General features: G+C 38.6%; 1 protein-coding gene across 2 annotated transcripts in view; it reads right to left on the bottom strand.

The window, feature by feature from the left end:
• Window positions 1–4,604: 4,604 nt before the first annotated feature.
• msra (methionine sulfoxide reductase A) overlaps window positions 4,605–23,960 on the bottom strand; it is an 84,483-nt gene continuing 65,127 nt past the window's right edge. For both annotated transcript variants that reach the window (XM_038304151.1, XM_038304152.1), the window contains exon 6: window positions 4,605–5,006. In XM_038304151.1, coding sequence (XP_038160079.1) covers window positions 4,836–5,006 — 171 coding nt within the window. In that variant the 3' untranslated portion in view covers window positions 4,605–4,835. The remainder of the gene's footprint in view (window positions 5,007–23,960) is intronic.

Below are 23,960 nucleotides of genomic sequence, written 5' to 3'. Positions count from 1 at the left end.
CAGGGATATACAGTCAGAAATGTAATATATTATACATAACTATGTTATTTATCATCATCTACGAGCTCAGCCTCTTAACCTTAATATTTGCGTTGCCTTAGAATTCGTTATTTGTAATTACATAGGAGCGGGTCTCGCAGCCATGGAGGCAGACATCATTGCGCTACGGCAGCGCAGAGCCAACAAACTAGCGATTGCGAGATCGCCCATTACAATAACATGCTGCGTGATGATGCTGTTACTCTCCAGTATACTTATTCAGCAACGTCCCTGACGTTTCACAGGTAATGATTCAGTAATTTTCTGTAAAATAATTTTCTGGATATATACCTCGGTTACTTCTCTCCGGCTCCTTTGGAGATCTTCAAGCCTTTCCTCCTCTGCTCTAGTCACCCCGCTGGCACCTCTCCCTCGCCTGGCCCTAGCTGCACGCCCACCCCGGCCTCTCTGCCCTCTTCCTCGCCTTGTAACCCCCGTGCCACAAACAAGACTTGGACTCTGTAAACGGGGAATATATATTCTTCCAGCGAACACAATCTCGCTGTTAAAGTAATGACTACAATTACTTCGTCTGTTTATATCACTATGCAAAGCAGCTCACCAAAACGTCACAACGATGTAGGAAAAATAACGGGTATATTTATTATCTTAAGTCTACATGAAATCTATACCCTACACAGACTAATGAAATACTATCTGTAAAATTATCTATGTAAACAAACCTCATCACTTGAGAAGGTAGGTGATGCGGACGTCGTGGAAGACATTTTGTCCCGTAACGCTCGCCGTACTGTTGGGGGGGAGAAGAGGTGGGGGGGAGATGTTCATGTTGCTGCGGTCTGCAGTCTGGACGTTAGATGTCGCTGAAAATTACACACTGTAGCTTTAAGACAAAGCAAACTGATGCCTATTGCCTTAAATAACTGAATATTGGGTATTTCAAACAGTTGACGCTTACAGGAAAACCTTCAGGACATGTCATTAAACACTAGTGTTGCGCCGATGCCATTTTTTGGCCCCGATACCTGGCTGTACAGTATTGGCCGATACCGTCTGTTTGAAATTGATGTCCGTCATCATGGCTTTGTCAAGCTGCTGCCTACCTTTGTGAAGCAGGAAAAAGACTAAAACAAAGTGAATCCAGTAGAGCTTTTTTATTGCCTACCTGGAATGGGTGACAATAGTTAAATAAACTTTTGGCTATGGTATGGCTTCCCTATTTGTTGGTACTTGCCGATACCGATACCACTTTTTTAGTGCTGGATCGGGGCCCTGCCCGATACTGGTATCGGTATTGGTGCAACACTATAAAATACCTGAAGCTAAATATGATTCTCCCAATCAAACTACACTCCCTCTAACCTGACTCCGGCAGATGGATTTGCTCCGCATATCCATCTGGAAACCTTCCGTTGAAGTAACTTTGGGAAGGGGCGAAAATACTGGTTAGCTGATTGGCCTATGTTGGTGATCGACGGGCCAAATAAACCAATCAGATCAACGAAGCATATGACGTACTAACAGAGCGACGACAAAGAGGAGCCAATTGATAGATCAAACTCTTGCCGAAACCAGTCGGGAGAAGAGCAAAAACATCCTTTCCTCTCAGAAAAGCCTCCAGAGCAGTGTTTTGCTCTTCTTTCAGTGAAGAAATACTCTGTTATTCCGATAAAACTTGCTCGATAGCCACGCTAACGCTAGTTTCTTCGGCTGAAGCCGCCATGTTCTTTAGACTGAACTGTTGCGCTTCTCGTTGCGTCACACCTCAACCCGCCTCAAAGCCAACGCTGATTGGACGTTCGTTTGATGAACGGCTCCAAATTTTCTTTAACAGAGTCTCCAGACTGATGGTCTCACGAGGCTACACTCCCTCAGGGCTAGCTTGGTTCAGGATATTACGTTTTTGTCTTGAATGATGTTCAGAAAGGGCTGTACAGATGGAAACGAGTCTAAATTAATCCACGGAAATGTTTAATTCCTTCTCAAATGAGGGTCCAACACCCAGAGCTAATGAATCCAAATGGAAATGGAAATCAGATCAAGTTTCAATTGATAAACAGCTCTAGATTAATTTAAATCACATGCTGATATTAACCCTGTACATGGATTCATAATTTAAAATCTACATTGAGAATTTTTCACCCCAGAACAATAAAAACATTTAAGTCTGATCTGTCCTTCTATGCACCTATAAATAAACAACATCTGCTCTACTTCGACCAACATTTTATCTCCCAATCCTCCTCTGGATCACTGATTTGCTCTCTGAGGAACTTCAGGCGGATCTGGACATGTCCTAGATTAAGCAGGGGGACATGTCTGTCATAGAGCGAGTCCCTGAGAGGGCCTTACCCTAGATGGTAGCCTTTGTTACTTTTTCCATTTTATTCCAGTTGCTGCCACATTTTATTTGTTCACCCCAACCTGACTGCCTATTACAGCTTCACTCTTCCCAGCCAGCTGAAGGTCTACAGCTTCCTAGTGTCCTTCAGCAGCTCTTCTAGTCTGATGGTTTGAGGCGGCGGACAGGTGATTTTTATACTGATAAGGAATTCAAACAGTTTCCATTAACAGAGGTAATGAGTGTAGGACAGAAAAGCTTCTTAAAGAGGAAGTTACAGGTTTGTGTGAGACAGATATCCTGCTTGTCTGATCAAACACTTAGTTTCTACCAGAATTTATTAACAAATTGTTTCATAGATGAAGGAGATCATCTTGGACTTCAGGAAGAACCGGCCTAACCACGCTGCACTGGTCATCAATATCTCAGCTGTAGAGGCGGTCAACAGCACCAAATTCCTGGGGGTGCACATCACAGACACCCTCACCTGGAATGTAAACACCACCTCACTGGTCAAAAGGGCACAGAAACACATGTACTTCCAGAGGAGGATGAGGAGAGCCCACCTGCTCCCACCCATCCTCACCACCTTCTACGGAAGCACCATAGAGAGCGTTCTGACCAGCTGTCTCACTGTGTGGTGTGGAGGCTGCAGCGCCTCAGACTGGAAGAAGGTGAGAAGAGTGGTGAGAACAGCAGAGAGGATCATCGTGGCTCCTCTTCCCTCCATAGAAGACATTTAATCCCAGCGCTGCGTCTTCCGAGCTCGTGACATCATAAACGACCCCTCACACCCCTAACGTAGACTGTTCTCCCTGCTGCGCTCGGGGAAGAGATTTCGAAGCATCCGATGCAGGTCCAGCAGATTCCACAACAGTTTCCTCCCATTTCTCTCTCTCTCTCTCTCTCTCTCTCTCTCTATATATATATATATATATATATATATATATATATATATATATACACTGCCTGGCCAAAAAAAGTCACCAAAAAAAAGGTCATTCACTCTAACACTTTGTTGGACCGCCTTTAGCTTTGTGCTTTAGCACATCCCCAAGATTCTAAATGGGGTTGAGGTCTGGACTCTGTGGTGGCCAATCCATGTGTGAAAATGATGTGTCTTTCACAATTTAAGCCCGATGAATCCTGGCATTGTCATCTTGGAATATGCCTGTGCCATCAGGGAAGAAAAAGTCCATTGATGGAATCACCTGGTCATTCAGTCAGTCGACCTCATTCTTTGAGCACATACTGTTGCTGAACCTAGACCTGACCAACTGCAGCAACCCCAGATCATAACACCGCCCCCACAGGCTTGTACAGTAGGCACTAGGCATGGTGGGTGCATCACTTCACCTGCCTCTCTTCTTACCCTGATTGGCCCATCACTCTGGAACAGGGTAAACCAGGTGGCGACTTTGTTTTTGGCCAGGCAGTGTGTATATATATATATTGCTATTTTTCAAGGCTGCACTTTTAAAAAACATTAAATTGTCCAGAGAGCAGTTTCCAAACAAAATATCTTTTTGTTTTACACTTCTGTAAAAAAATGACAAATAAAATCTGTGTAAGTCTAAGTCAACATTTTTTTCTCTCATAGAAAGACGAGAGAGGTCTGTAGTTTTCGTCATAGGTACATGTCAAGTTGGAGAACCTGCAGAGTCAATGAATCACTTTTTTCCCTCTCCAGGTATTAAGTTAAGGTGTGTTGGACCTGAATCATGGCTGAAGGAGAGCGACCATCGAAAGACTGGAGCTCATCCTCTCTGCTTCAGACTAATAAACTATAATTCAGAGACTTAATAACTTAATTTGAAAAATTGTACTTTACTTATTGGTTTGTCATAAGCAAATCTGTTGAAATCAAAAGTATTTTTAGCTCTACTTTAGTTTCTAAATATTTAGAAGAACCCATTTAGCTGTTTTGGCCCCTTTGCTGGGGCCTTTGTTTATTTGGTGGACATTTCTAGCTTCAAAGAAGCATCTTTGGGACACAATGATTTAGTATAAGAGAGCAAAGAACCAAACACTACAACGGAAATGTTTCATGGAAGAGCCTGTAGCCAAAATGTAGTTTGTCTGACAAAAAGAATGGATCATATCTACCATTCCAAACCAAACCGTCTGCCTCTTTTTATCAGTCATTTTCAATATTTCATTAGTAAGAATAAATAAATAAATGATTGTGTCTCTGCAGATAATCTTTAAAAGGTTTTGGAAAAACACTGCACCCATGAGAAGGACGGCTCAGAGTAAACATGTCAACGTTTCTGATTTTAGAGGCTGCTTTATTCAAAAACAAACAGCAAAGAAAATCATTTCATTGGCAGCTGTAACTGAAATATTCATGAAACGGTCAATAAAAATAGAAACTTGAAGGCTTCTAAAAACTTATGGTTATGCAGAGCAGGAAATTACAACGGTATGCATGTCAGGAAACTCCATCATCAGGAAGAGTTCAGTGATTTCAACTTGTTGGACTTGTAAGGATTCCTCAGGCCTTCTTGTTGAGTCCTACTGGACAGCTGACTCCTGTCCCTCCCAGGCCACAGTATCCATGCGGGTTTTTACACAGGTACTGTTGATGGTAGTCTTCAGCGTAATAGAATGGCTTGGCTTCAGTGATTTCCGTGGTAATTGGACCAAAACCTTCCTCTGTAAGAGCCTAAAAGAAGCAGAAGAAAAGAAAATACAGAAAATGTGAAGAAAAAAAATCAGACTGCAAACATTTAGATAAAAAAATGAAGAAAAAACATTAATTTTCATAACACTTTAAAACCACGACTGAAAAAAAATATTTGCTAATTATGTTGCTTAAAAAATGTAGAGTAAAAATACAAAATATTGAACATATTTTATTCATTTTTTTATTGTATTCTATGAAGCGCCTTAAAGTATATTACGCAATGGGACACTTCACTATGAACATCAACAACTAAACAAGTTAATTAGGTTCATCCGGGTCCCACTAAGGTTAAAAACAGGAGAATAAAAATAGGTTTAGAGATGAGTTTTAATAGCAGACAATGAAGTTTCTCTAATATGAGGCAGTTAATCATTAGTTGCCGAACAACAACAGAAAAGCTCCGCCGAACTTCATCCTTGAACTTGGTGCCTGTAGAAGCTGCTGTTCAGTTGATCTGATGGACCTAGACGGTATGTCTGGATGAAGAAGCTTAAGGAGGAATTTAAAATCAAAATAAAGATCTTAAAATCACTGTAAAATACCAGGAGCAAGAAGGTTCCGAGTTTGATTCCTGGCACGGCGTCTTTCATGGAGTTTGCATGTTCTCCCTGAGCATGGGTGGGTTCTCTCCGGGTACTCTGGCTTCCTCCCACAGTCCAAAAACATGACTGTTAGGTTAATTGGCTTCTCTAAATTCTCCTTAGGTGTGAGTGTGTGAGTGAATGATTATTTGTCCTGTGTTGCCCTGCCATAGACTGGTGACCTGTCCAGGAGGAACCCCGCCTCTCACCCATAGAGCAGATGGAGATCTACACCAGCACCCCTCCAGCCAGAGCAGGGATAAGCGTAACAGAAAATGGATAGATGGATGTAAAATAAAATTTAAAATAGCAAATGGTTCATATTTGCATCACATTATAAAACAACCTAAGGAGAGTTTATAATTAACCTAACAGTGTACCCCGCCTCTTGCCGATTGACAGCTGGAGATAGGCACATGCACCCCTTGTGACCCCGCTTGGGATAAAAGTGGCAGATAATGGATGGAGAAAAAAAATTGAGAGGTGCCAGAAAGGTTGGCAGAATTCATTTGAGGTTGGCCGGTTTTTCAATCTTTTTCCATGGCCTCTCCAAACTATTCCCAGGCCAGAGTTTTTGGCCAACCTTGGCTTCTCAATACCTACTTGGGCAGGAGGGAACATGGTCCACTCAGACTCCATGCCGAGAAGTTCTACTCAAGGTGAAAGTTGAATATGTCCCTGACAGAGGGTAATTGCAATTGAGAATTCATGGCAAGACTTGAAAAAGTTTTTTTTACAGAAAATTATGATGAGACATATTTAGATAATTTGCCATTGAAGATGGCCAAACAGCGTTAAGTTGTAGTGAAAGATGGTTCTGTGCACAACTGATGTAGGGAGCTCAGATGAGTGCATGCTTATCAGCAAGAAATGAAAATAAAATTAATTATTTGCCTTTAACTTAGAAAATATACATCAGTTTTTGGTGGTCAGTCACTTGGAATTGCAATAAAACACAGAAGTTTGGGCGCTGGACAAAATGTGTGTTTCATTGTTTCTCTGAACAGCATATAAACCATTTTCAACGACTTTCTTTTTCATAATTCTGTTTCTTAAGAAAAAAAATCCCTCTCCAACAGGTCTGCCCCTACATGACCATGAAATTAAAAAAAATGGTTTGTGAAGCAGCGCTGGAATGTGGATGAAAATACTGAAAATCAATCTCCAGGTTACAATGCTACATTACAATGTTTATGATTTTACATTTTATAAAAGCACAACGTGAGGATAGTTCAGCCATAGAAAAGGTAGGAACTCAAATAAACCAGGAGGAAGCGGAGCACTAAATGCACTGAAAGGGTATGAAAGCAGGCCTGTGGGCGTTCATCTTTTTTTGGTTGAACTGGAGGAGTATCCTATGGACTTAAAATTCAGTGATGTCAAATCACAAAAATCTCTGTTGCAAAAGATGAGACCAAGCATCACAAAAGCACGAAGACATGAGATAAACTTAGAATTAGGGCTGCAACAACGAATCGATAAAATCGATAAAAATCGACTTTTAAAAGCGTTGGCAACGAATTTCATCATCGATTAGTTGTGTCGCGCGATTAATGCGTCATCCGCCGCCGTCGTCATCACTGCCACTTGTTTAAAACGGGGGAAGAAAAAAAAATACGGCAGAGCGAGCCAGCGCCGCATGTGAGCAAAGGCTGTTTTCAAAAGGCAGTAATGTCAACTGTTCTAATGACCGATACGGCAAACGCAAGCTGCGTCTCAATTCGCAGACAGCCCGCGCTTTGTAAAGCGAAAAAAGTCGTAACATGCAACTTTTGTAAAAACAAATTAACATGGCACGGAAGCACCACTGTAATGATGCAGCACCTGAAAAGAAAACACGTTGGAGCCTTCGATGGCAGAGAAGAGAGCTGATCAGCAGGATGAGCGACCATGTTTGTTTGGTTTTAAAGTGGGGAAACGTAACGTTAGTTTCTCAGGTAGCTCATCTGATGCTTTCCTTACCGTGTTAGTAGGTTACAGAAAGTGATAAGGTTGGCTACTTATTTTACTTTTTTTTTTTTTTTTTGAACATTCTTTATTTAAGATTATTAGGAATCCAGAACATATACATATGTGTATTTATGCATGTACTTACATAGAGAAAAACAAAACAAAAAACCAAAAAAAAAAAAAAAAAAAAAAAAAAAACGAGGGGGGGGGGGGGGGTCTCAGCAAACACTTAAGTCCATTTTGGCAATTGACATTTAGAGGTTCTCATCGGCTCACATGAAAGAGAAATGTTTATATCCATTGTCTTTCATTAAAAGAGAGAGACATGTCAAGGGGATTAGCAGTTTTAGCATCTTTATCAAAGTGGCCATCCAAAGTGGGAAATAGCTGGGTTCCAAACACTCAGAAAAATGTCAATTTTTACATGAAGTTTTGCTGTTATCTTTTCCATGATATACACATTCTTCAATCTGTCTTGCCACTGTTGAAGGGTGGGAGGCAAAGGCTTGAGCCAAGACAAGGTTATCATTTTTCTTGCTACTAGTAGCAGGATCTGTAGTAACTGGACTTCCTTTTTCCCAATATCATCTCCTGGGGTCAAACCCAGTATATAATGCAGTGGGTTCAGTGGTAACGTAAACTTGAGTATATTTTTAATTTCTGTCTGAACCCCCTGCCAGAATGGAATCAGTACTGGGCAGTCCCAAAAAATGTGAGTGTGATCCCCAATCTGACTACAATTCCTCCAACACATATTTGTAGCATTTCTGTCGTATTTTGAAATACTGAAAGGTGTTTTGAAGAATCTCATTTTTAATTTCCAGTCAAATTCTTTCCAATTTGGACTGTGGGTGATCTTAAAACCTTTCTCACAAATCTCCTCCCACTCCTCATCTTCAATAACAATATTCATTTCAAGTTCCCACTTTTGTTTTATGTCTATAGAGCTGTCAGAGAAATGCATTTGTAAATGTTTATATAGATTAGATATGATCTTCCTCTTATTATTTTCCTCCACACATTTTATCAAAAATATTTCCAAAGGTGAAGTATTTTGTTTCAATTTAGGCCATTCTTTATGTGATAGAAGATAATCTCTTAATTGTAAATACTTTTGAAATCTTTTGAGCATAATCCATATTTGTCCTGTAATTGCTTAAAGGTCTTAATATTTTCTCCACTGAATAACTGATTAATTCTTATTAATCCTTTCTGAGCCCATCTCTGATAACCCGTATCTAGCTTGTTTGGAAAAAAGTCAGTAATCTTGGCTATTTTTATCATGCGTGATATAGTTAAAGGTGCTCCTATTTTCTTCCTCACTAGAGACCAGACTCTGTATGTACAATTAATCCACTCATTTTCAATTTTTAAATCCTTCCAATTTTTTCCCTCCATAAATGGCATCGCTTCAAGAGGTACCAGTGGGCAAGCATTGTTCTCCAGACCAATCCAGTTCGTCTCCTCATCCTGCACAAGCCACTGGACCACCACACTAAGTTGTGCTGCCCAGTAGTACAATTTCAAATTAGGCAAACCAAGGCCACCTTTTCTTCTTGGGCTTAACAGTAACTTCTGTCTGATTCTTGCTTTCCTCCTTTGCCAAATAAAGTTATTAATAATTTTATCTAAAATTTTAAAAGTGGAGGCAGGTATCCAAATAGGAAGTGCCTTCTTATTTTACTTTTAATTTCATTTGAATTAGCTTAAGCAGCGTTTATATTTTCTTTATACATAAATTAACTTGCAAATTATGAGGGCAAGGCTTTTAAAGTTTAAATCTTCTGGCAAAGATAAAGTAAAGAAGATCCTGCAATTTATGGAAGTAAAGCAGAATAAAATCCAGCAAGATCAGTAATATGTCAATTAATTATATGCCACATTCCCATGTAAATATCTGTCTTTGGAGGATGTGTTTTTTAGCACCCCTAGTTCTCTCATTTTTAAATGGTAAATGGTAAATGGCATGTACTTATATAGCGCCTTTATTCAAGTTAGGAGACTTGACCAAAGCGCTTTACACTACATTCATTCACCCATTCACACACACACTCACACACTGATGGTGGCAAGCTACATTGTAGCCACAGCTGCCCTGGGGCTCACTGACAGAAGCGAGGCTGCCGTACACTGGCGCCACCGGGCCCTCTGACCACCATCAGTAGACAATGCGGGTGAAGTGTCTTGCCCAAGGACACAACGACAATGAAAGTCGGAGTCGGGGCTTGAACCGTCAACCCTTCGATTACAGGGCAAACTCCTACATCCAACGCCACTGTCGCCCCAAATACATTTTTATTCCAAATACAATTTATAATTTGAATCACAGGGCTATTTTTATCTCTATGGTTCAGTATTTTCTCAAGTAGCAACTTTAACTGCTACACTTTCCTGTCTTAAAAGGCAGAACTCTTCTAGTCTAAAAAAAACTCATTTGTTGAAATGGGGGGACCTATTGTTTGAACCCCTTAGGGGCTTTTAAAAACAAAAATGTCTTTTTTTGCACTTTATGAAACAAAGTACCCTATATTTTGTGGATGTACAGCTACATTTCTCATGTAAGTTTGCATAGTTTTAACACAAACATTTATTTTTCATATTGCACCAGTACAGTTAATGAGCAACATGTACTTGTGTGCTTGTTTGTTCTTTCTAAAATGTTTATTTTGGAATAAAGAGGTTACCGGTAATATAAAAAATATTTTTTGTGCGATTCATCGATTAATCGACAAAATAATCGGCCGATTTTTAAAATAATCGTTAGTTGCAGCCCTACTTAGAATGAAACTAGTTTAAAGTAAGTACTTCAAAAATTTTCTTTAAAATGCCTTTCAAATAAAAACTAGTGTGGACCATTGTGATAAAAGTCCCAAAGTAAATTCCTGAGTCTTCAGTAGATTGTAGATGACAGCAGGATCTTCACTCCATCTGGATAATATTAAATTTATCTGTAAACTCTGGATGAACTATTCTGTATGCCTCTAAATTTTCTCCATGCACATTTGAGATAATCCACAGCATCGCCTGCCTGGTACATCTGCAGAGATTTGGTATCAACATATTAATACTGTGTGCCTTATGACAGCAGCACAAGAGAATCACAAAAGCTCACAAAGCTTTTTTACATAATTACTACATTATATGTCAGAGCTAATAGGTCTTTCTGATCCGACTGCCCTCTAAAAACTTTTCTGAGATCTGCAATGGCAAAAAGGCAGCGTGATGGACATCCACATAAACACTGATGGTCTTTGTAGAGATAGATACACCGGCCGATATGTGCATGCCTTCACCCATTCATTAATGCAATCAGCAGCCATGCCTTGAGCTCACGTAAGGTGCATGCATTTTTGCTTCCTAAGATTTCTAACCTTTTTTTTTTATTTTGTAAGATTTTCTGATGTTTTTTTTTTATTATTATCACATTTTTCATGTAAATGGAGGCCCCTCCACATGACAGCGCTGCTGCCTGCTGCTCTGCACAAAAACAGATTTTAGCAGGATCATAATCCAGATAAAATGACTGCATAGATGACATTATGAAATGTACAGGTGCTGGTCATAAAATTAGAATATCATGAAAAAGTAGATTGATTTCAGTAATTCCATTTAAAAAGTGAAACTTGTATATTATATTCATACATTACATACAAACTCATATATTTCAGATGTTTATTTTGTTTAATTTTGATGATTACAAATGACAACAAATGAAAATCTCAAATTCATCATATCAGAAAATTAGAATATTACTGAAGACCAATAAAAACAAAGGATTTATAGAAATGTTGGCCAACTGAAAAGTATGAACATGAAAAGTATGAGCATGTACAGCACTCAGTATTTAGTTGGGCCTCCTTTGGCCTGTATTACTGCAGCAATGCGGCGTGGCATGGAGTCGATCAGTCTGTGGCACTGCTCAGGTGTTATGATAGCCCAGGTTGCTCTAATAGTGGCTTTTAGCTCTTCTGAATTGTTGGGTCTGGTGTATTGCATCTTCTTCTTCACAATACCCCATAGATTTTCTATGGGGTTAAGGTCAGGAGAGTTTGCTGGCCAATTAAGAACAGGGATACCATGGTCCTTCAACCAGGTACTGGTAGCTTTGGCACTGTGTGCAGGTGCCAAGTCCTGTTGGAAAATGAAATCTGCATCTCCAAAAAGTTGGTCAGCTGCAGGAAGCATGAAGTGCTCTAAAACTTCCTGGTATGTGGCTGCGTTGACCCTGGACCTCAGAAAACACAATGGACCAACACCAGCAGATGACATGGCACCCCAAACCATCACTGACTGTGGAAACTTTACACTGGACTTCAAGCAACGTGGATGAAGTGCCTCTCTTCTTTTCCTCCAGACTCTGGGACCTTGATTTCCAAAGGAAATGCAAAATTTACTTTCATCAGAGAACATGACTTTGGACCACTCACCAGCAGTCCAGTCCTGTTTCTCTTTAGCCCAGGCAAGACGCTTCTGACGCTGTCTGTGGTTCAAGAGTGGCTTGACACAAGGAATGCGACAGCAGAAACCCATGTCTTTCATACGTCTGTGTGTGGTGGTTCTTGAAGCACTCACTCCAGCTGCAGTCCACTCTTTGTGAATCTCCCCCACATTTTTGAATGGGTTTTGTTTCACAATCCTCTCCAGGGTGCGGTTATCTCTCTTGCTTGTACACTTTTTTCGACCACATCTTTTCCTTCCCTTCGCCTCTCTATTAATGTGCTTGGACACTGAGCTCTGTGAACAGCCAGCCTCTTTAGCGATGACCTTTTGTGTCTTGCCCTCCTTGTGCAAGGTGTCGATGGTCGTCTTTTGGACAACTGTCAAGTCAGCAGTCTTCCCCGTGATTGTGTAGCCTATAGAACTAGACTGAAAGACCATTTAAAGGCTTTTGCAGGTGGTTTGAGTTAATTAGCTGATTAGAGTGTGGCACCAGGGGCCATCAATTTTGAACCTTTTCACAATATTCTAATTTTCTGATATGATGAATTTGAGATTTTCATTTGTTGTCATTTGTAATCATCAAAATTAAACAAAATAAACATCTGAAATATATGAGTTTGTATGTAATGTATGAATATAATATACAAGTTTCACTTTTTAAATGGAATTACTGAAATCAATCTACTTTTTCATGATATTCTAATTTTATGACCAGCACCTGTAATTTATTGTCTCAAAACTGACTTTTTCTTACTTTTTTTCCCACTCATCAAAGCAAACAGAACCAAGCCACCCTCGATAAGCATTTGCATTTACACAAGCCACGCATAAAGAAAAAGAACAGAGCGACTGAATGCTATTGACGTCAGTCAGTAGTGTTGAGCGTGAAGAAAGGTTTTGACAAAAAAAAATTAAGAAATTAAACAAAAGAAGGAACCCTGCGGTTCACAATAGAGACGGAGTTCAAAAACATTTCAACCTGTATCACAAAGATAACAATTCAACAGACTGGAGAACTCCTAAAAATACACATAATTTCTTCAATACGTATTTACTTAAAATTATAAAGTGAAGTAATTTGTTTTTTAAATGCGTTTATTTTTTGGAATTAATTCAAAACTATTAAAAATTCATTTTATTGTTTTTTTTCGCAAGCTGTTTAATTGTGCATTTAATATTTAAGAGTTAAGTAAACAAATAAATAACACTGCAAACTGATTTCCAACTTTAACGAAAAAATACACTGAAAAGCCGTCCATTCGTACAAGCTGCAAGGTTCAAAGAGTAGCAAAAAAGTAGCAGCTTATAGTACAGAAAATACGGTAATTACCTTATTTTATATCTATTTAACAAAATAAAGCGAAGTAATTCTATTAAGTTCTCATTTTAATTAATTTTTTCTGTATTTTTATCATTTAATGGCACATTTAACTATTTTTTGGAATATTTAATGTCGGAATTTATCTATTAAATAAACAAACAAATGTTACTTTTTTTTTTCAAAGCATTTATTTTTATCAGCTAGGGAATTCAAGTGTATGTGTTTTTTTAATATTTTTTGACCCTCCACAGGGCTCGATGTTACGGACCCCCCTAGGGGACATGGGGAATTTTTTTTTCTTTTGCGTTCCCTCGCAAAAGTATTGCGTTACCTCGCAAAATTTTGTGTTACCTCGCAAAACCTTTTGCGTTACCTCGCAAAACCTTTTGCGTTACCTTGCAAAACCTTTTGTGAAAGTTTTGCGTTCCCACGCAAAACCTTTTGCGTGAAAACACAAAACCTTACTTCGGTAAAGTTAGAAAGATATTCACAGATTCGGACTTCCGGGATAAATAACTCTAAAGGTTTGCGTGGGAACGCAAAAGGTTTTGCGAGGTAACGCAAAAGAAAAAAAGAATTCCCCATATCCCCTAGGGGGCTCCGTACAATGTTAACCACTGCCTGATCTCCTGGGGCAAGTAGTTTTTATTGTCGGGAGAGTACAAATTTCATTGCATTTGCCTGCCGGGCAAGGGCAATGATCGCAAAAAAAAAATTATTTATCACTCAAAATTACTTTAAAATCATCGACATTCGCTGAAAACGACCCACAAGCGTTGCCGGCGCCATTTTTGTTGTTTTGTACACATTCTCGCGTGATTTGAAAAAGCTGCGTGATTTTCCGCTAGATGGCGTGATTCAGCTCTTGGGGAGAGAATTCTGCAGAGCAGCAGCTGGATGATGAATTTAATCTATACTATGATACACGCTAGATTAAAAATGATCAGTCAGGGATTAGGGAAATAATAATAATAACTGTATGCAACATGTATAACTTACTGAATTACAAAAAAACATTAAAAAACAAACATGTTTCACTGATATATATATATACAAAAATGAATATTAGGAACTATATTTATCAAACATTATACTGGGCAAGTAAAAATTGTTTCTGGGCAAATGAAATGTGAAAGCCACTTGCCCGACCCCCACTTTGAGAACCCCTTTAATAGAGAACAAGTTGATGAACTGAATCAAACTTTTTAACCTTCTGGAATAAAACTTTACAGGCCATTCCTATTGTCTCCCTCATTTTTTTCCTACACTTAATGCTGTTTGTGTTTCTGCATAAAACCAAATTTACTTTAAGAATAATTAACCTTTCAGCTGAACTAATCCCATCAACACCTCATCCTGCCAAGCACCCATTAGCATCTTATACGTCTTAAGTGTACGAAAACAGACTTACACAATCACAGCATCGGTTGGTAACGACACCTTCTCCGTCTTGTTATAAAAATTACTCAACCAGATGGTGTGTGGGTAAATGAAAAGAAAAAGACAGACAGTGAGCATGAGGAAACACACACACACTCACAGTGATGAAACTTTAATCTGCGATGGAGGCTGCAGCGCCGTTTTTAGCTGGGAGGTTTACAGCACGGCTTTTTGTTTGATCATCTCATGGATGGCAGAGGAGATAACTATGGTTTGACATTTATTTGTTTCTGCTTTTATCTGCAAAGCTGCTCTTATTTCTTATTGACTTGACAGCAACAAAGAATATTCTGAGATCACTGAGTTTATGGTCATTATCCTGTCGGTCAGTCGCAAATTTGACCGCTTGGTCCAGGATCATCGTTAAGGCCTGAGATGATTTATTTTCATCTCATAAAAGTCAAAGACGCTCCAATTTGACTCTGTAAAAATTTAATATGAATGTAATGACAGTGTGGGCATTCAGGTTAATTATTTAGAGGTTGTCGCTTCATTTGATTTAGAGAAAGTACTCGACTGGAAACAAACAGCATGCCATAACTCAGCCTGATTATATGCTCCATATCCCGCCATTATGGGTCACACGCAGCTATTTTATTAAGATAACTCAGAAAAGGTTAATATAAAGTTTAATAATTCAGCTTTAATATACTTTATAGGGTAATTAAGCCTTTTAAAGGTTGAATAATCTAAAAAATATTTATAAAAAAGGTGGGAATCAGATTGAGGACGCCCTGTGCAATAGCTGATGTTCTAAAGCAGATGATGAATTCCTTTAGGATATTTTGGACATTTATAAACTGTCTTAAGAGAAAGACAGAGCAGCAAACCAACAAAAACCTTGCAAAGGGTAGACTCTTAAAAAAAAACTTCCTTTGTGGTGGTAGAGGGTTAGTAGAAAGCAGAAGAAGCAAAAGCAGAGCAGATGAAGGGCCTGATCATCAGAAGGTTTGGTCGTCATATAACAGGTGCAAACATTTTTTCAAATGCAGAGCAGATCTTCAAAGGTGCAAAATGATTTTCCCTTGCAATTTAGCAGAAAGTAAGTGCAACTTTTTTTTTTATGTTAGCCTTTATCTATATGCAGATTATACTCTAATGACAAAACTATGTAAATTCTTGAATGGAGGATATGCAAATGTAAATGTTTACCACGTGCAAAGTGGTTGTGGGTCTTGCATCTTTTTAAGTACTTCAGAAAAGTCTGATAGAAAATGAAAATATATGTTGTCATTGTTGCCACAAATGAGGTATGAGTACAATGCAGAGGGTAGAGAGAGATTCTGTGTGAATGTAAACATGTTTGGGTTGTCAGAAATGACAATAGAATAAAATAATAAAGAAAAAACGTCCACACAAGAGGAAATAAATTAATACTTGTGGATGCCAGAAAGTTTTCATACAATTAAACAAAAAAATAAAGAAAAACATGAACTTAAATATTGTTGCAGCAGGGATTTTTTTCATCCTCAATTTAAAAAAACAACAAGAAGTGCTCAGGAGGTATAGTGATGCTCTATTCATTTTTATTATGGCCAAGCTGCTGTTGAGAGGAGAGGGTGGAGATAAATTCAGCTGTTTAGAGCAAAGTCAAATCTAGCCGACTGTGGCTCCTTTAGCAGGGAAGGAAAGGAGGGGAGGGTCAACCAGCAAACAAAGACAACTTTCTCATGCTTACTGTTATTACTTTTGTTTTCTGCACTTTCAGATAAACTACCTATGTGAGGTGCACTATACATATTATTTAGTATTATTATAATTATTTGAACTATTTATCATTATTACTTCTATCTCCAGGGTTTTGAACCTCATCTTTCTCTTATGACCACACTGTAACTCACAACAGAACAGGATCTGCTCAGAATCTGCTCATTTTAATGAGGTGCTTTGCACCTCTTAACATTTGCACGGCAATATTTTAAGATCATCCAAAACACGCCTACTGACAAAGGCAATTCAGGGTTAGGCAGTGATTAATATATTTCAGTTAAAACAGTGTTTCTTGCAGACACTGGTGTTACAATTACAGTTTGGCACCAAAAAAAGAAGACAAACCTGAGCTTTAGACATTCTAAGATTTGCAGAACAAACACGTTTATATTACTTCTGTAAACTGGCAGTCTTTTTTCTAACAGCCATAGGAGACAACAAAACAATTCTAGTATTCTAGCCCTGTATCGCCATGGTTAGTCAAACCGCTCACACAGCAATCTCTGGAGTGACAATCAAAGCATTTCCTAATAGCTGCAGCAATTTAAAGCATCGCATGAGAGGTTTTACAATATCCTGCTTAAAAACATCTCCAAGTTGCAAAAAAAAATCTGCTGGCTGTATTTTAACATAGGATCTGGGTCTTTGCATGGGCAGACAGAAAGAAAGCTCTATGCATGATCATGAGATCATTTGGTTTTATAAAAGAAATCACCCAAGCATTACAAAAAGACAATAATGCATTAAGTACAAACTTTAACTTATTATATTGACATGGAGTTTGGATTTGAGTCGGGAGCTGTTCCAAAAAAAATAAATAAAAAATAATTTCTGTTAAAAAAGGAAAAGCACAAACCAAAAGTGGAGGGTTTTGAAGGTCAATCAAAAGCAGCTTTAATGCTAAACCCTTGTGACGTCACTTCACATTTTAAAGGACAATCCTTTAGGGAAATAAGGGTTCTTTTGTTTTAGCACAGAAACAATCACCCTAAAAGAGTCCCCGGTAATTTCACACATTGGTGGCTCTAATACTCTGAGAGAGGTAATTATTTGAAAACCATTTTGGCTTAATTGACGTCAGCACGTGGAGACCGTTAGCAAAGAAGTCAGCAAAACAAACCCGGAGGGTCTGAGAGGCTTTATAAAAAGGAGACAGTTAAGGAGAAAGAGAAACAGAAGAGTCGGTGAGCTCAGCTTCTGATTCATCACTTCCTCAAAAGTTTCTAATGGATTCAATCTATTATTACGTGAATGTTGGTAACGTATACATCGAACACAGCTGTTAAAATGTAATTCTGTTCATAAATTAAGGTTATAACAGTTTAATAGACTAGAAATGTTTTAGATCTTTTTTTTGTCAGAAGAAATCAGTCATAGTGCTGCATGAAATTTGAAAAACATCCTAACACATCAATACTGGGATTTTGATACTGGTTGGAAATAATCTATAGTAAAACTGACATCCCTCTCAAGAAGTTTTCATTTCATAGGTCTTAGTATCTAGGACCTTGTGACCCAATTTACATGGTTTGATGCAGGGCTGCACCTGACCGTTACTGTAAGTAATTGATTTTGTTGATTATATTTTTAATTATTCCATTAATCTTAAAGAGATGGGATTTCTAAATAAACTAGCATTTGGAATAAAGCAAAAAGGTCTTTATTCAGGGTTCCCGCGGGTCCTTAAAAAGTCTTAAAAGGCATTGAATTCTAATTAATTCAAAATAAAATTAAGGCCTTCATAATTAAGACTAATTTAAGACATTTTAATACCAATTAAGGCTTAATTGGTATTAAAATGTCTTAAATTAGTCTTAGCTCTATTCAGCTGGCTTTTGAAACACACGGCGAGAAGGTGGGGTTGGTGAGGGTTAAAGGGGGCGAGAAACGCAAAAGTAACGCAATAGTTACTTTTACTAGTAACTAGTTATTTTTATTGTGGAGTAACTCAGTTACTTTTTGGGAGAAGTAACTAGTAACTATAACTAATTACTTTTTCAAAGTAACGTGCCCAACACTGACTTTAACATTGTGATGGCCTAAAAAAATCTCTATGCATGAAATAAATGAAATTACTATGAAATGTGGACTTTTATGGTAAAAAAAAATACATTTATTTATATGATCAAGGCTCCAAGGACCAAGTTTCATTCCTTTTCTCGAAGCGTTTTGCGTTCTCGGTTTTCCTAGTTGGAGATCATTGCGGTTTGGGCATGTTTGGATCTTTATTTGTAAATGAATACAGACTCTGACTGGTGCATCTGTAGCAACTCCAGCTCTAAATGTCCCTCATTGTTAAAGATTTATGTGAACACAAAGGTAAAACCTAAATTATTTGTTTCCCAGGACCAAATTTAGGTCTTGATTTTCATACAAAACAAAGCTTTTAAATGTGTTTATCTAAGATCCCTAAAAATGTTGGCCGATGGCAGAAAATATGGCTGCTGCCCCGTTTAGACTAATCCTACATGTGAAGCAGAAAAAGGCAGCATCCTCCTCACAGTTACCCTGCTGTGGTGGCATCTTTATTGTCCCTTTTTTTTTTCCAATATTTTCAAAGCATTAACTTGTGCCGGTGCCTGATGCTGTGTTAGCTGCGTGCCATAAATGCATAATTCACATCCATTAATTTGCATGTCAGAGAGGTAGATTGCTCATTTGGTATGCAAATACCTCCAACTGCTCCGGTAAAGCAGGAAAACGTGAACAACACTGATAAGCAGCCACAAGACAGAGAAAGGAATAAAAAAAATGACTGGAACAAGGTAAGGCTGCCATGGTAAAAGCACAAGAAAGGGAAATTTGTACACAAAGAGGGAAAAATAAATAAAAGCATTTGTTTTTTTTGTCTAGAAGTGGATATAAGAATGGAAAGAAAATGGATCAGCCGGAAAAGATACCAGAACAATGAAAAAGCCCTGCTTTTAGGAGCCATGCTTGCACCCACAGGCCGAGCACACATTATTACATCAAGCAAGCATACGTGTACACACGCACATTTACCACTACCTGCCATTTTAGACGCAGTGCACACCCTAATGATGGGTAGGAGGCAAGAAAAGAAAAGGGAGGCTCCTTTCATGCTGCAGACAACCACCAGCCGCCTGCAAGGTAATTTTCTGCAGCGTTGTTGTCCCTTGCACATATACACACATACACACCAAATTACCCAATCACACTCTGTGTGAACAATACAATCAAGGCAGCCGGCGAAGCGAACATGGTCAATACCGTGACACCAAATGAGCTAGACAGTTTTTTTCATTTTTTCCCCCCAAGTTTCTCATCTCTGGTTTTTAAACTTCAGCACTTCCTCTGCTTTTATTTCATAATTTTCTGCTCCTCCGTCTACATTTTTCATGGCTGCCTCACATAAAAGGGGAAATAAAAGAGCATTTAGCTTTGTATTTAACCCAGCTTTTCATAAATTCAGGTCAGCAGCTGATCTGTGAGGCAGGGGGAGAAGTTTTCAAAGCTTTGACACTCCGGATTTTTAGCGTGTATGAAATAAAGACGAAAAATCGGATAGCTGAGTACCATAAAGACATTAAAGAGATTATTTGGTGCCAAAATTGAAAATATTTGAAGGCATGTGCAGGCTAATGTGGTGACTAACTCCAAAAGAGAAAAGAGAGATAAAAACTGTTAGTGAAGTTTTAGTTATTGCAGAAATGAAATGGTCAAATTTAAAGAAATAGAAGCCACTCATGAAAAGGACTTTGTGCTGCTAAAAAACTATCAAAATTATGCATCATCAGAACGAACCCAAAGTGTGAGGATGAGAGTGTGTTCGTTACTTTTGCAACTGAAGCGATTTTTGAGTACGACAGATTTAATGCCCAGATGGTTTGGCATGGAGTGTGTTTGCTAAAGCCCAAGCGCTTTTTCTCTCTCTCTCTCTCAAACGCACACGTACGTGCACACACATGCAGACACAGATGGGAGGGGGTGGCTGAGCCAATCTGGTGAGGGGAAGAAAAAAAAAATGAGCGGAAACAAAATCTAAGAGTGATTTTCAGGAGTACATGGTTGTTAGAGTTCTAGTCAGGAAATCTATTTATCTATCTATTTCAGAGAGAAATGCATCTGGGTTTCTGTGACAGAATAAGCAAAAAAAAAGACTCGTCTAAAGCCGCAGCAGTCAGAAATCTTTGTTAAGATCATTCAGATCCAACATCACCATTGGACCCCTTGATCACATTTAAGACACTGCGGTGGTTGTCGTTCTGCTTCAGGAAATATTCTGGCCGATTTTATTGTAGAAGTATACAAAAAAAAAGATCCTTAACACCAGATGTTGCACTCTTAGATGAAATCATGGATTGCCTACTTACACATGTTCATGAATAAATACAAATTTGTCCAAATTCAACAAGAAATGTCAGTGTAGGACAATGTCTATCCACTACATACCTAAAGCTGTAAGTGCGAGCTCCTGCACCACAGACTGCTTCACCGTAGGTGCACAGGGTGTCATGGTCTTGGTTCTGCTGTTCTTTTCTTTGCTCCTTGTTTTCTAGATTTATTGGCCTAATTCCAGTTTTGTTGTATTTCTAGATTTATATTAGTTCTCATGTTTATCTGTTGTCCTCTTTTGCCCTCTTGTGTGTGTATGTTCCTTTCCCCTAGGCTCCCTCGTTGTCTCCTCTCACACCTGTTCCTTGTCTGCTCGTTAGCCCTCCCTTTGTCTCTCTCTCCTATATATGATCTCCCTCTGCTCTCACCCTTTGTTGGTTCCTTGTCTTTGCTGTCCTCCCATGCTGTTGTCCGCGTTCCTCGTCTCTCCCTGGCTCCTCGTGTTTGGTTTTCCCCAGATGTCCCCATAGTTCTGGTTTGCTTTTGATTATTAGTTGGATTTTTGCATTCCTGCCTTTGTTACTGTTTTTGCCCCATTAAACTCCCAAGTAATCTCCTCAGCCTCTCTGCCTCTGCATCTGGGTCCTCTAACAAAACTAACCCTGACACAGGGAAGCATTTCCACTTATCTTTCCTTCAAGAAGCAGTTAGACTTTATAGCCATCACTGCTCCAAATACACTCAAAAGATTATTAAGATCCCTGCTTGAAATAAGTGTAATGATGGCTCATAGTAGTGTAGCAGGTTGCTCTTTTAGAACAGCTAACACTTAAAACAGCAGTTCTGTGTTTTCTAGAGACCTCCGTAATGTTGACTGTTCTCTTCCTGCCTTTTATTGGATTGATTTGAAGATTTTAGTTTTTGCTGCTTTTTAAGGCTTCTTATAGCTTATTCCCGTTGCATCTAGATGAGCCTTTACATCATCAATGTTTATCTAAAACACTGAGGTTAAACAAAAGGACAAACACTTGGTTTCTGACACTAATATCGTGTTTCTAGAAATGAAATCTTTACCACTCTTTTTATGTTTGAGTATTTTTTTGTGTCTTAAAAAACAAAACACAGAGAGAAAAAATATTCATATGAGACTTGCTGTTATGCTCAGTTTAATAAATAAACTGAAACTATCTATTTGTTATATGCAGTTATTGCTGCAATTAATTTAGTTTTTCCCAGCAGTTTTTATTTCCATGAAAAGCAGTAACTGCCCAGTGTTTCTAAGTTTGTACCTTTGTCCATATTAAGTCCATGAGAGAACTGCCATTAACTTTGTGTCATTAATATGTTTTCTTTCCCAGTTTTTCAGTAACCCTGATGCATGGAATCAGTATCTATATGCTTGTCTATTAGACAGAATCATTTCCAGAGATATTGCCGCAGTTACATCTGTATGCTTCCTTTATTTTACTATTCTATATAACGTACTAGTAACTCAGGGTCTCTGTGTTTAGCTATGTCTCTTTACAGGTCAATAAAACTCAGGAAGCAAATATTGTGTGTTTTGTGGAAAATCATTGTTTTTCTTTCCTTTAGAAAGTGTCATGATCTGCCATTTTGCACTTTGTGGTTCTGTGTAAGTTTTTATTTTGGGTTTTCAGCTATGCTTTATTTTATGTTATATAATAGAACAGAAAATCCCTTTATTGTCCCACAATGGGGAAATTTTGGTGCTTACAGCAGCAAAAACATGCCTGTATAGAAAAAGTGGTCACACAGATTTAGACCTTTTAAAAATGTATAAGAATAACATAATAGTGAAGAGTTAAAAGACAAATCATACAATAATGTACTGTAAAGTGTTTTAACAATATACAACTGTACACTTGGGGAATAAATAACCAATATGCAGCTATGGACATTTTTACAGTAATGGATGTTTAAAAATAGCAGCAACATCAGAGATGTGCAGAATGACAGCAGCATGTTATTTAACTGACTAAGACAAAAACTGTGCAAAATCAGCATGAATGTAACAACTTATTGAGGTTGTTGGGAACAGTGGTGGTTATAGAGTCTTACAGCTGCTGAGAGGAAGGATCTTTGATAACGCTCCCTGGTACATTTAGGGTGCATACTGCCCCCGATGTCCATGCAATGTTGCAGAGTCGCGTCAGCCAACACAACCCTACAACATCCAGGACCTTGAGGAACTCCGGGCGGATCTCATCCAACCCCGGGGCCCTGCCACCGAGGAGCTTTTTAACCACTTCGGCGACCTCGCCCACAGAGATTGGAGAGCCCAGTCCAGAGTCCCCAGGCCCAGCTTCCTCAATGGAAGGCATGTTGGTGGGATTGAGGAGGTCTTCGAAGTATTCTGCCCACCGACCCACAACGTCTCGAGTCGAGGTCAGCAGCACACCATCCCCACTATAAACAGTGTTGGTGCTGCACCGCTTCCCCTTCCTGAGACGCCGGATGGCGGAGCAGAATCGCTTCGGAGCCGTACGGAAGCCTTTCTCCATGGCCTCTCCAAACTCCTCCCAGTTGAATCTTACTATTTAACTGCATAATACTGGAACAGCCTGATTGGAACAGAATTTGGAAATAATTAAAGGCTATAGCTGGATATGAACCTAAGGACATATTTGTATAGTTAATTGCTGCAAGATGTTATTAGTACTGAAATGCTGCTATGTAAAATGAATTTAACAGCAGCAATCAGCTTTATACACTGCAATCTAAATCTCGATAAAAAATTGTTTTCTTAAAATACGTGCATTTGTTCTTGAATTGAGGAGGTAGAGAGACATTTTGCCAATGGAAAAAGACAATTTACATTTAAAATAAGAAAACACAATAGCATTATTTCAAGTGCATTTTATCTAATTATCTTATTTTAAGAGTAAAATTACTCATTTCTTTGGCAAACTATCTCATTTACCTACTCAAAGTAAGGGTAAATACCTTTAATTTAAGGAATTTTTACTTATTTCTAGATTGTTTTTGCAGTATATGTCTTACTGTTTTTTTATGAGACGGGATATGGCATGGAAGATCCGCACAAAGGCTCACATTTGAACCAAAGGCATGTTTAAGCTGTTTAGACTCAATAACCTGAACATGTCCAGGAATATTTAATATAACTGGCATTTGTTTGTTCTTCGAAAATAATGTGTTTGTTGCATTTTGATTTGA

This window comes from Cyprinodon tularosa, unplaced genomic scaffold, assembly GCF_016077235.1.
Source record: "Cyprinodon tularosa strain WSP-4 unplaced genomic scaffold, ASM1607723v1 ctg526, whole genome shotgun sequence".
NCBI lineage: Eukaryota > Metazoa > Chordata > Actinopteri > Cyprinodontiformes > Cyprinodontidae > Cyprinodon > Cyprinodon tularosa.
The sequence above is the reverse complement of the archived record's forward strand: the minus strand, read 5'-3'. Positions and strand labels throughout refer to the sequence as shown.